This window comes from Lemur catta, chromosome 3 (genome assembly GCF_020740605.2).
Source record: "Lemur catta isolate mLemCat1 chromosome 3, mLemCat1.pri, whole genome shotgun sequence".
NCBI lineage: Eukaryota > Metazoa > Chordata > Mammalia > Primates > Lemuridae > Lemur > Lemur catta.
In genome coordinates, this window is record NC_059130.1 from 89,218,315 (window position 1) to 89,231,290 (window position 12,976).

At 40.6% G+C, this 12,976-nt stretch overlaps 1 protein-coding gene across 12 annotated transcripts in view; it reads right to left on the bottom strand.

The window, feature by feature from the left end:
- Nucleotides 1–877: 877 nt before the first annotated feature.
- Nucleotides 878–12,976, bottom strand: part of ELAVL4 (ELAV like RNA binding protein 4) — a 141,277-nt gene continuing 129,178 nt past the window's right edge. For 5 of the 12 annotated variants that reach the window (XM_045546451.1, XM_045546453.1, XM_045546446.1 and 2 more), the window contains exons 4-7: nt 10,158–10,311; nt 8,523–8,748; nt 6,877–6,915; nt 878–3,820 (exon numbers count right to left, since the gene is read on the bottom strand). In XM_045546451.1, coding sequence (XP_045402407.1) covers nt 3,493–3,820; nt 6,877–6,915; nt 8,523–8,748; nt 10,158–10,311 — 747 coding nt within the window. In that variant the 3' untranslated portion in view covers nt 878–3,492. Of the gene's footprint in view, nt 3,863–6,476; nt 6,480–6,876; nt 6,916–8,522; nt 8,749–10,157; nt 10,312–12,976 lie in introns of all 12 variants that reach the window. The other 7 variants (XM_045546448.1, XM_045546449.1, XM_045546447.1 and 4 more) reach the window with 5 other exon arrangements.

Here is a 12,976-nt window from a genome sequence, read left to right on the forward strand (position 1 = left end):
TCTGTAAAGTTCAGGGTATATTTTAACGTGATTTCACAATAGTGTAGGCAGGTTTTTTTCCTCCCTAGGTTGAGCTTAAATCATGTTCTTAATACACTGTATGAAAAGTCCTTGTTTAGGGTTTTTATCCAAAGGTAAAAAAGCCAAATATTTGCTACTTCTAAACAAAACTGAATGCTAAAATGTAAAGATGACCTTCTTGTTTAGTTGTCACTTTCAATACAAATGGTCTTCTTCCTTACTATTGCTCAAAAAAGTTCCGCAATCTCAATGCTGATATGCTGTGCAGCAGAATCAGACGCGGATTCAAAGCTCAGCTGGGAGCTCTCTGGCTGCCTGAAGCTGCTAATCTCATTGAGCCTCAGTCTTGTCATCTGTGAAATGAGAAAAATGTGAGAGGATAAAGATAGGGAATGTAGAGGACACCGTACAGCCTGCCTGCTACATCATAGAAGCTTGGGAAATAGTGACTTCCTGTCTTCTGAACAAGTCACAAGTATTCTTATAAATGCATAATAGACACTAACGTGTTACAATACCAAGTATTCTGGCTTATCAGCCAGGGCAGTGCTCCTCAAACTTTAAAGTCCCCATGATTCACAGGGATGTGGTTAGATAGAGATTGGCATTCAGCCTGAGGTTTTGCATTTCTAACCAACTCCCAGATGATGCTGATACTGCCAGCTGGGAACCACACTTTTAGTAGCATGGAACCCGAGCAATGACTTCTGAATACCGAGGTGACTTTGAGACACTGACGTAAATTGCAAAACAGAATTTTACTCTACTTTTTTCTTTTTTTCTGGTTTAGTGATAAAAATATTGGGGAAATCTGAAGATGCCACAGAAAAAAGGTTTGAATGAACACATTTAAAAATTTGGGAAGCTCAAATCCATTCTACACACTTTCATTTATTGTCTGGACAGATAAAATACAAATAATTCAAACACAACAAGATTATGGAAAAAAAAAACATTTACAATACTTTCCCTCAGAAATCATCTAAACTAGTGAGATTAACATGAAGTCATTCATTATAACTAAAGTACACAACTGCCTGGTCCTAAGATTTTTTTTCCTTTTTTTTCCCCCCAAGATTGAACACATTATAGAGAAGAGATTTTGGCATGCCTTTCCCACTAATGCTTAGCAAATGCATCAAAACTTTGCCAGCAAACTGCGTTCATTCATAGCAGGTGACGTAAAAAGATTTCCCTGAATGTTGAACGAGTGTTCTCTGAACTGAAATCTGGTGTTATTTCCAAAACCAAAAAGAGGAAAAAAAACAGAAAAAAAATTTAAAGGAGGAGTCTATGATGCAGCCTTGGTATTCATTATCTGTCTACCACTACGACGACTACTACAAAGTTTGCCTCTTCAGTGTGAAAACAACAGTCCTGTCTACATGCACTTAGTGGGTTCAGCATGGGAAAAAATGCACAAAATAAGCACAAGTTATAAATAACCATAACGTTTTATTACCATTAAGACTAAACTTGTATTGAAAAGATTTTATATAACAAGACAAGAAAAGCAATAGCAAATTTAACTATCAACTAGATTATGCATAGCGAGCAACTGTTTCTATTACCCAGGGAAGAGCATGAACCCTTGTATTTTTTTTGTTTTGTTTTTGTTTTAAATATATAACCGTACAAAGCACAAACATACTAAAATGGTCAGTGCACTGGACGTGGGAGAGTGCTCCCTCAGTCATTTTGTTCCCTTAGCTCTGTTTTGTTTTCCCCAATCTGAATTACATTAAAATAAAGACCCAGTTGTTTTTATTTTTCTACTGTGCAGTAAGAAAAAATATTCACAACAAACATGACAATATATCAAACAATAGTTCTACACAAGTTACCATGATACCTCTTTAACTGTCACTTAAATATCATAAGAAAACATTTTAAGACATATACAAACGAAACTAGCCAAGTGTTACAACTTATAATAAATTAACCCAAAGAAAAAATAACTTTATATATATATATTTATATTGTATATACACATACACACACAACAGAATGACACAATAATATGCTTCTTCCCACAGTTTAAGTAAACAAATAAGTAGTCTAGCCAATCTAGCTATATTTGATCTCGGCCATAGGCATCATCACATCGGCGATTAAATAAATAAGTGTTTCAAGCAACATAAACAGTGTTTCAAATGTACCAACACAGCCCAATTCTATCAGCATGGGCTACAAAGTGAATTTGAAAATTCCTTAATGAATTTAAAGCAAATGTATCTTTTGTTTTCCTCTCCTAAACACATTACATTTAACTATGATACTAAGATATGTAAATAATTTCGTAGCACCTACTGCTCAAACTAAGGAAGTTTTAGATCAAAAGGAAAATTAATCTTTTTAATTTTTGTTCTGCTGACATCCCATACTGATGACTTAAAGAAAAACTGTCTTTCAACTCATCTCCTTGCTTTTGGGTTTTGACTGTGGGGAACTGTGGTACCCTGGGTAGAACGAACACTCCTTTCCCCTAGTAATTAATAATTTTTTAATTATTATTATTACATGCTATGAAAAGATATGAAGATCATCTGTTTATAGCCCATCCTTCAAAAAACAGTCTACGAATCCAGTTTAAAACACACATCTTGATCTCTAAAAAGTTACCAGTGCAGTATGAACGCGACAAAGTTGTCAATTTCCCCTAAATTAGCCAGTCAAAATATTTTTTTCTCAAATCCAGATTCTCTTGTAAAAATTCTTTATATTTTATAAAAATAGATTTTTCTTGAAACCCATTTTCAGCAAAGAGACCACCTCTTTGGCAACAATGTTAATGTTATTAAATTGTTAATGTCATCAGGTATCCCCCTTGCCCCATCCCCTAACAGAAGACTGTTTTAGTTCACATGATATAAAAGAAAAAAGGAAAAATAAAAAAATTTGCAAAAGTTTTTTTTTCATTTTTGCAATTTTTATTATTCCTCTTTAATTTGTGTGGGGGTTTTTACCAATCTGATTGGATCAACATTTTGACAAAAAAGAAAAATCTTTTTTTCCTTTCTTTGAATTCCTTTACTTTGTAAAAATTGTTTTATTTTTATTATTTTTTTTTGTTTTTTGTTTTTCTTCTTCAAATGAGCGAATGGTCATCTTAAAAAGACCCACCTTCAAGGAAGGTAGTAAAGTTAGCTGGCTGGGTAAAAATCCCTGCACATTGCTATCTATGTATATTATATTCAACAACGACAGCTATGAAAGAACATTCAATGCATCAAAGGTATTTTTTTGTTTTTTTTTCTTTTTTTCTAAGCATTATAAAATCCTTTCCTGGTACACCTCAGGATAATCCAATGTTTTAATACTTAGGCAACACTGGCTTATAAAGTCCATGGTTGAATATAAGCCTTGAAAAGTTTGTTTCTCTCTCTTTTGTGTATGTGTGTGTGTGTGCGCGCGCATGTGTTTTGTTCGTATATATTTATATATATATTTTAATAAGTAAGAATAGGAAATTCAGGACTTGTGGGCTTTGTTGGTTTTAAAGGAAACTTGCAACACTCTGTCTCCCAGGCGGTACCCGTTGAGGCTGGCGATGGCCATGGCCGCCTCATCATAGTTGGTCATGGTGACAAAGCCGAATCCCTTACACTTGTTGGTATTGAAGTCACGGATGACCTTGACGTTGTTCACTGCTCCAAAGGGGCCAAAGAGCTGCCAGAGGACACTCTCATCAGAATCAGGGGACAGGTTGTAGACAAAGATGCACCAGCCTGTTCCTGTGTGACCAGGGATGTTCATTCCCACAAGGCTTGTCATTCCATCAATGGTGATTGGTGAGAACCTGGGGGGACAAGCAGAAGGGGGGACTGGTCCAGACATCAGTCTGACCATGGATAACACACAGATGCACAGACACAGACACGGGGCAGAGGGCTGAGTGAGTGCTTGCTGGAGAGTCTTCAGGGTTTAAAAACCAAAATGTAAAAACTAATGTCTATGGCATTTCTTCTATGGGAATGGCTAGACTGGCTAAGGCACGTACATGCTGAGAGAAAGACCGATGCCAATTCTTAAAAACCACCAGGGATGCCCAGGGCTCCCAGAGCAAGGCTCTACCATCGTTCTACCACAGTATATGCTCACAGAGTATCCCACCCTCACCCTACCCTGCCCCCATACCCACAATACACAGTGAACTCTTGGGGCAAGGGACTCTATTTCATTCATTCTGTGGCTCTATTCATTTATTCAGTGGAGCACATATGGCAATCTCTCAGACATAGTGACACACAGAAAACAATAAATATTTATTGATTGGATGAGTAAATAACTTTGGTTGATGTAAATGCCTGGGAATTTTTATTTTTTTAAGGCAGATTAGGGTATAGCATTAGCAACACTCAAGTCTACCATCTTTGCAGTCCCTTGACCTGTGGTTGTCAAAGATCTCTTGGTATTATTGAGGATGGAGATAAGTGAGAATGAACAGGCATGTCTTGTTATTAAACAGATGGGTGGCTCATGTCACATTTAGCGTTTATTCAAAAGGGTTCCCAAAAAACCTGAGCAATAATAATAAAGATGTATCACTCCTTGAGGCTATATTATCTGTAATTTATTTCTGAGAATCACTAGAGCAAGACTTCAAGTGGATTTATATATTCTGCCTTTATATATCCTGAATCACTAAACACTAGAAAAACATTAAACTGTTATTTGCCCTATTATAACTGCTTTTGTATTAAGCTTAGAAATCTCAGTTTTCATGTAATCCTGAAAATAAAAATATGACCTTTCGGATTCTATTCACCATCTGATAAAATAAATCCACATGTGATTTGTGATGGATATATCAGATTAAAGAATTAGGTTATTAGTGCCTACAGCAGAAACAATATTTGTTAATATTTTGTTTCAGACTGAACTCATACAGAGATTTTTGACCCTGTACACTGACTAGCATCTTATCATTTAGTCAGGGTTTAATTTTGGGGGGATGGGAGGAGAGGAAACAAAAACTAGGGAAGAGCATGGGGTAAAGTGTGTGAGCTAGGGTTGTTTTTAAAAATAAGCAAATATTCTTGGAGATTTGAAAATCCTATTAAAGAATAGTTCTGTGTCTAACTAGAATTTAGATAATCAAATAGCTGCTGAAGACATGCTAGACATAACAACCAAATAGACATTATTTTTTGCTATTATTCACTAAGTCAGTCTTCCCTCTTGCTTAAAAAAAAAACAACAAGACAAAACTAAAAAACATCATGGTACATATATTAGAAGGGCAAATCCAAGTCGAATTGCTATCTGGGTTATTTCTGAAGACTGTCTTCTCAACCTTCTCTCCTCCAACCAGGTGAATTGACCCCTTTTAGTCTATATGTAGAGAATGGCTAAGTATTTATTATAAGGCCAAGATCAAGGCCAGCAAAGAGGTTGCAAGTAGAGCTTTTACTCTAGTTGGTGATGGCTACCTGGAGCACTTTGGTAGGAAGGATTCTAGATCCAAATCTGGGTTCAATACGAAAAGAGAATGCTGTTATCAATTAGTGATGTCTATTCTGGGTGGGGCAGTGGAGGAGGTGTCAGCATGGATGTCACAGCTGTATCTTCCCTGGTCTCATCTAGGTTACAAGCATCACTCTTTTCATAACATTTGGTGCTACCTCACTAAAGTCAGAGAGGAGCAAAGGGATGGGACAGACTTAAAATGCCTGGGAACAGGCAAACAGTGTGCTAGACATGTGGAGATAATTCACAGTTATCCTCACTGATGCTGGGATTGAGATTCGAGAGGCTGGCAGTCTGATAGTGAAGTCTGCAGTCAAGTTACTTCCTCTACTGTGTGCCTGTTCCCAGAGTCAGGGTACTTACCATGCATGGCCAAGTGGTGAAAGAACTGCCTGGTACAGGGAGTGTGATGCGGACTATTAAAGATCACATCTCTTTCCCTTGACTATAGGAAGGGGAATTAAAGTGTGCAGCTCTACTGAGCAAGATGACGAAGACGCTACATCCCTAGCAGTGCAGTGGAGCTTATCAAAAGCACATATGGGACTCTCATGGACACAGTGACATAACACACCTAACTTCCCAAGATTCAGATTTCAGACTTGGTCTGGAATACCCTTGTGACTGCATTCAGAGAGCCCCAAAAGCCTTGACTTTGTTTGAGCCCCCAATCCCACACAAAAGGCTTTCAATGAAAAGTAACAGCAAGTTTAAAACACACATACATATATAACCAAGGGAGGATTTATAATTACTGTTAAAACCTGTAACAAAAGAAACCCCTGGTTGAGGTGCACACAGATACACTTCATTCTTAAGATGTGCTCTGAAATGCACACTGAGGTGGGGGCAGGAGTTAGAATGCCATCCATGCATTTATTTATGCTTTGGCTAGAGCTGGTAGTCCAAAATCTAATTTTTCTACTGAAAATCATAAGATTGTCAACTATGATTAGCAAAATGTTCTAATTCCGATTTGCTGGAACCTGCTCTCTTAACTGAATATTGGCATTGCTAATGCAAAACAGTTGCTTTGCAAGTTTGCAAAACGAGCCAGCAAAGAGTCGTAGTCTTCCCCCTTAGGGGGAGCCATTCAAAGGACTGGATTGTCAAGGGCTTGGTAGCTGTGGCACCTGAACCATAGGAGAAGCCCACCTGCAAATAAAAGAAAAAGTGAAACACACAAATACACTTTGTGTGCCCTAAAAGAAACAAAATCAACTGAGGTCTGAAATTAAAATTAAGAATTTGACATGCTGGTGGAAGAAAAAGGAAGGATTCTTTTTTTTTTTTTTTTAAAGTAAAGTTAGTGAATTAAAAAAAAAAAAATTCTAGCCCCAGTCTGTGCCAACACGGACATCTGGCAATCTGTGGAGTTTTAATTACCTCTTTACGCCATAGGCCATATTAAGCAAATTGTCCAGCCTGCAAAGAGAAGGAGGGTCTCTGGGTTAATGCCTCACAGATGGCAAGATCGCTCAATGGAACTATTAATAAGAATGCTCCATTTTCAAAGAAGAAAAGCTCAACAACTTTCCCCACTGCTTAGGAGTCTATCCACACCGGTACTTTCCCCTTTTCTGCCTCCAACAGCAAGTAATTCATGTTCAGGTCAATGCTGGAGTTTAAAGCAAGTGTCTAATGAATCTCCTTTTCTTTCAAGGTCTGAATTAATCCTACTACCCCCACCTCTCAGAACATTTGTGTGGATTTTGTTTTATATTGTGTGTGAAATTGTTAAAAGGGGAGGCTTCTTAAATTGTTCACCTTTTACTATAATTAAACTTGTGAACAAAGGTCTCTATTCCAGATTAACAATACATGCGCACACAATAAGCACCAGGACGGATCTTTTCTGTTAGCCTAGCTACATTAACTAAATCTTCTTACCACACACATCTTTGGGAGGCTGGGGGAGTATTCGGGTTGAGATTTTTAAAAATTAGCTTACTATTTACTGCCCGATAACACCTCCCAGCAAACCACCATTATGTTATAATCTTCCTCACGTTCAGTACCTTACTTGGGGACAAGCTAGTCACACCATGGGGCAGAAGTAACCATAGTTTCCACCATTAGAAGCCTGCTGGAGAGGCTTTTTACATAAATACTGCATGTGCCCTCACACAAAATAAAAATTAGATGACTGGCACTCTTCATGAAATCATTAACCATTTCAAATTCACGGGGCATGGGAGGACACTAAAGAGGCCGATTTTTCTCCTTATGGCAGGCAGATGGACCATACTACCCTAGACAGAAATACCTGCTATTTTCCTATGCGAAGTTTGACAAGGAGAAAAATCCTTTCATTAAAGGGAAGTTGGGACACAGGTGGAATAAAATAATTATTTAGAATTTATTATGGGCAGGTAAAAAACATTCTTATCTCTTGTACAATAAAGGTCCTTCAAGGTCATACTGGCTTCGTGGAGAGAAACTTGTCAAGTCTCAGGAGAAGAAGGGAAATGCCCCACTGCGCCAGGAGCTTACTGTCGTTTAGTTGCCTGAAATTTGGAAAAAATCTTCCTCCTTGTTTTCCCAGAGTGTGACTTAACAGAGTCAAGTTAACACCAAAGAGACTCCCCCTTTCCCTGAACCCAACAGTGTTACCTGCTGAAGGAAAAGAGGACAGGAAAAACCACTTCCTCTGGCAAGGATCTGCCTCCTGGTCTATTCTTTGATTTTATTAAAAGCCACTGTCCAGCCTTTAAGTCTAATTTGCTGAATGTGGTCACTTATCTGTGATTAACTCTTGTTGAAACTGAATCTTCTTGTTCGGTTAAATGCAGTAATTTTGTCTCTACTGCACACTGACAGTGGTAAACTGAAAGGGGGGTTGGAAAAGCACTTGGTCCAATCGTTTCATCTTACAGGAGTGGAAACTGAGGCTCACGGGGAGTTTTGCACAGTGATTCCTGGGGGCCAAGGCTCTTACCCTTGCCCCATCCTTCAGAACCATGCACTTCTCTAGGCCCTTGCCCAGCTCTGAACCTCTGTAGCAGGGCTCCTTTCTCTGTGGACGTACCTACCTGAACCTCTGAGCCTGGTGGTGAAGTGGGCCGGGGTAGCGCCGGTTGGGGGACTGGTAGAGTTGGGAGAGCAGGGCCTGGCTGGACTTCTGGCTGGGATTGTTGGCAAACTTCACAGTAATCGGTTCCGTAGCACCGCTGGGCTTCTGGCCATTCAGCCCTTTGATGGCTTCTTCTGCTTCGATCCTCTTATCAAAGCGAATGAATCCCACTCCTCTAGACACTCCTGGGGAAAGAGAAAGAGACTTTGTAAAACAGTGAACAAACCAAACCGCTAAACATCTGCAGGAAGAGATGGACTGGGCCCCATGCACACCGTGTGGGGAGTCAGCCCACCTGTGGGGTCAGGGCTGAGCCTAGCTCCCTGAATCTCTCTCACCTATCAATGATATGTCTACCTGCGTTTCTGCCACCATGGCTTTAGACAGATGCCTCCAACAACAGAACTTATGGATCTCTTGGGTCTGTCCCCTCTAGCCCTCCACTACTGCCCTGCTCAGGTCTCATCTCCCATAAGTTACTGTAACTGATCACCCATCGTCCAGTTTCTAGTCCTGCATGTGTCCTTCACACCTAGCAAGTAAGTAATATATTTGAAAAGCAAACTCTGACCACATTATGCTTTTTAAAAACATCTTCTATAACTCTTTTGTACCTTTTAAAATTTTTACCTTGTGTGTGGTACCTATTCTTCACTGCCCCCATTCCAAACAGAATAACAAACAAAACCCATAAAATCCCCTTCCAGGGCTTCCTGCTGCATACAGATAAAGTCCTGACCTCTTGGCACAGCATTCAATGGCCCTGGCAATCTGGCCCAAAATACACTATTGAGCCTCACACCAGCCACTCTGAACTGCCTGACACTCCTTGAACAAGTTGTGTTCTTCCTCGATTCCATGCCTTGGGATATGATGTCCTCTCTACCTAGAATGTTCTATCCCTCTTTTTTGCCAGATAGCTTCAAATCATCCTCCTAAACCCCATTCAAACATTGCCTCTTCCATGGAGCCTTCCCAACAATTCCCACCAGGCGTAACACACCTCCTGAGCTCTTATGGCGGGGTCAGCGGGGGGCAGACTTGACAGCCCCCAGCAGACACTTGTCACACTGGAGTCGCGTAAGGGTGGGGACTGTGCCTCCTTCATCCTTTGTCTCTGGCATCCCTCTGCACAGTGTCTGGCACAGAGCCAGCTTCAGTAAAGATTTGTCTCGTGTGAAATGGGGCAGTTTGAGGTTCCTTCTAACTTGATAATGCTATGAACTGGAGCTACAGCTATATACACAGGTTGTTTACACATACAAAAGTAATGCTACTTGGTTGAGGGCTGAAAGAGTCTTTGAAGGTCATATAGTCACTCTCAACCTGATGCCTGAATCCTCTTTATAACCCTGCCAAGTCGTTTAGCTGCTGCTCAAACAAGTAATCTGTGATGGAGAACTTCTACCTCCCAAGACGGCCCATTTTAAATTTGGGAAGAATAAGAAGCCTTTCTCCCAAGTCGAACATCTGTCTATTCATGACCTATATCCTCTGCCGTAAGCAACCATTAGCCTTCTGTTCTTATAGGTAACAGGGCATGCTGGCTGGTGATATTGAGATACAAGGGAGAAATTACAAAGAAACACTTAACCTGTGACTTGATCAACCAGGATTCGTGAGGTGATGATACGGCCGTATTGCGAGAAAAGCTGCTCCAGTTCCTTCTGGGTCATGGTTTTGGGAAGGCCGCTAACATAGAGGTTAGCATCCCTGATTGAGGCAGAGCTTGGACGGGCATATGAGACCTAGGAAAGGCAAGAGGAGCTAAATCCATTACAGGCAATCACCTTCAGAGTAGAGACTGAGTCAACAGGCAAGATGACAGCCCCTCATCTACCGTCACAACTCATGGTGTCAGTTTAAATCACTCAGTAGTTCAGATTTTTAGCTACTCTTGTAATAGTAATGAGAACCAGGAGAACAGCAGTAGAGGAACAAGAGGAGAGTTGATGATAACTTAAAACAAATGCACAGATAAGGGTCTCTAAGTGCAGAACAAAATAGCTACTGTATGGCAGCTGTTAAATGCAGAGCTACCCACGCATGGAGTTCTGAAGATTTACCTCCTGGATGTGGGTGTATAGATGATTTACTGTATCCAACACATAATAATCTTTGAATAAACCAAAAAAAACCCCATAAAATTCTGCTCTGCACATTTCTCTCCTTGCCACCCTCCCTACCCCCATCCCCTTCTTCTTGAATACATAAAAGCGATCAGGTTCTCTGTAAGATTTTTTATGTGCCATCCTTTGTGTTGCTCCAATCTGTTCCCCTGAGGTCTGCTCTCACTGAATGACAAAGTGCTGGTGAAATAGGGCTGAATGAACATCTGCTTGCGAAACTGGATATGTGACCTTGCCGTCACATCTGCAAGGACCGGGTTGCCTCTAACTTTGAGGCAGGGCAGATAAAACCACAACAAACAAAACGGGGGCACGGTAGAAAGGAGGAAGGGAAAGGGCAGTGAGAGAGAGAAGAGAGCCTCACCGATGGTTATAATAAGTTCGACTTTGTAAATTTGTCCTCCCAGATCGCTCAACTGCTTTTTTTCCCCCAAAAAGCTAACACAGAAGTGTAAACAGATCTGAAATTCCATCTGCAAGAAGCCAAATCTGTAGCAGTACACATAAGCAAAGCAAACCCCAGCAGTCATTAATTTTAGACTTTCATTTACTTATTTATTTATTTTTTAAGAAAACAACATCAGACATTTGAAATATAATTTACAGCTAGTCTAACAAAAGCACTTTCCTGCTAAAGCTATTTCTGGGGTGGTTATGGCTCAGAATAGATGATGAAAACAGTCATTTCAGAGCACATCTGACAACATTGGACAGGAAGGGACCTATAATGCCTTAACATTTTTCATTTATTCCACATAACCAATTCACATGAGCTGTTAAGATTGTAAGGGTGAGAGCGTGTGTGTGCCTATGTGTGCACGTATACAAAAGTATGTGTGAAAAAGAATTGCACATGTTAAACTGGATCTTTGACTTAAGAACTAAACCTCCAGTAGCAAAGTGGACCTGCTCTGAGACCTCAAGGGGAGAGACTGAGTCTAGCAAAGAGGATGAAGGATAAGCAGACCCCTTATCCATGGTACTCTCTCCCTTTCTATGGCAGAGATGCCAGGTCCCTTTATGGGTTCCAAATCTAAAAATAGATGTTGACTCAACAGATAAAATGATGTGAGTGACTAATCTGCCTCTCTGGCCTCCTCCTGCTGATAGAGCAAGGCAGCTGCCTGCAGTGTCTACATCTTCTAGAAACTCATGGGTGACCCAGGAGGCTCCTTCCCAGAACATGGTTAGAGGCAGAGGGGCCTTCACATGAAGAGCTCGTGTGTGAGCATTTGGGGCATGGGGCTGCAGGACCAAGAATCCCATACGACTGCCCGGACAGGGCTTCACTCCACCGAAGTTTCTCTTACTTCTGTCCTTTAAGGGACAGAGGCTTTCATGATATAACTTAGCAAAACTATTTTTTTGGGCAGGAGGAAGGAGCACTGGGGAGAAGGAAATAAAACATTATAGTGATGTGCTTATGGTAACGAGGGTCACCTTTGTCTCACTCCTGCCAATTACTGACAAATTAATTATCTAAATGACTTTAGTGCTCCCCACAAACACAACCTCCCACATCTATGCCTTTGCTCATGGGGAAATTTTTTCCACCTACTTCCATAAGTCCAAATTCTACTCCTCTTCAGGGCTCAACTCAAATGCCATCTTCTCTAGACAGCTTTCTCTGATCTCACCTCCTCCGAAAAGTCTCCCTAGTGGTGGTCTCAATGAAGCATGGTACTTCACCCATTCTGACCTTAATTCACCACTTCTTCACCTAGTCTGATGATCTCTTTAGGTCCTGAGTTGTACTTGTGTGTGTCTCATTCATCTCTGTGGCTCTAGCTCCCAGCATACAGCCTGATACTTTCGGGGTGCTCAACATCTACTGAAAAAATGAATGAACACCCACAGCTCATGATGACTGATGCTGACATTACTGGCTTTTTGGGGTTAACTGCCGCTTTGTTTCTCTACTAAGGTGGATCACTGAGAGTCAAGCACCTAGAATCTTACCTGTATTTTCCCACCAAGCTAAGAGCTAAGGGACAGATTTCCCATTCTCCAGTATTTGGGGTTGGAAGAACTGAAAGAAGATTGTTCTAGGACTACACATCACTTAGAGGCCTTCTCTCAGCAAACATTTCCTGAGGATCTAGTAGGAGCCAGGCACAGTGCTGTGTTCTGGGGATACAGTAAGAACAAGGCCTGGTCTCTTGCTCTAAAGGACCTTCAGGTCCAAAGAAGGCCATAGAGACCACACGGAAGGTACTCTATAAATATGAGTTGAACAGAAGAATGGATGAGTAAACATACAGACTGATTATCACAATGCCACAAA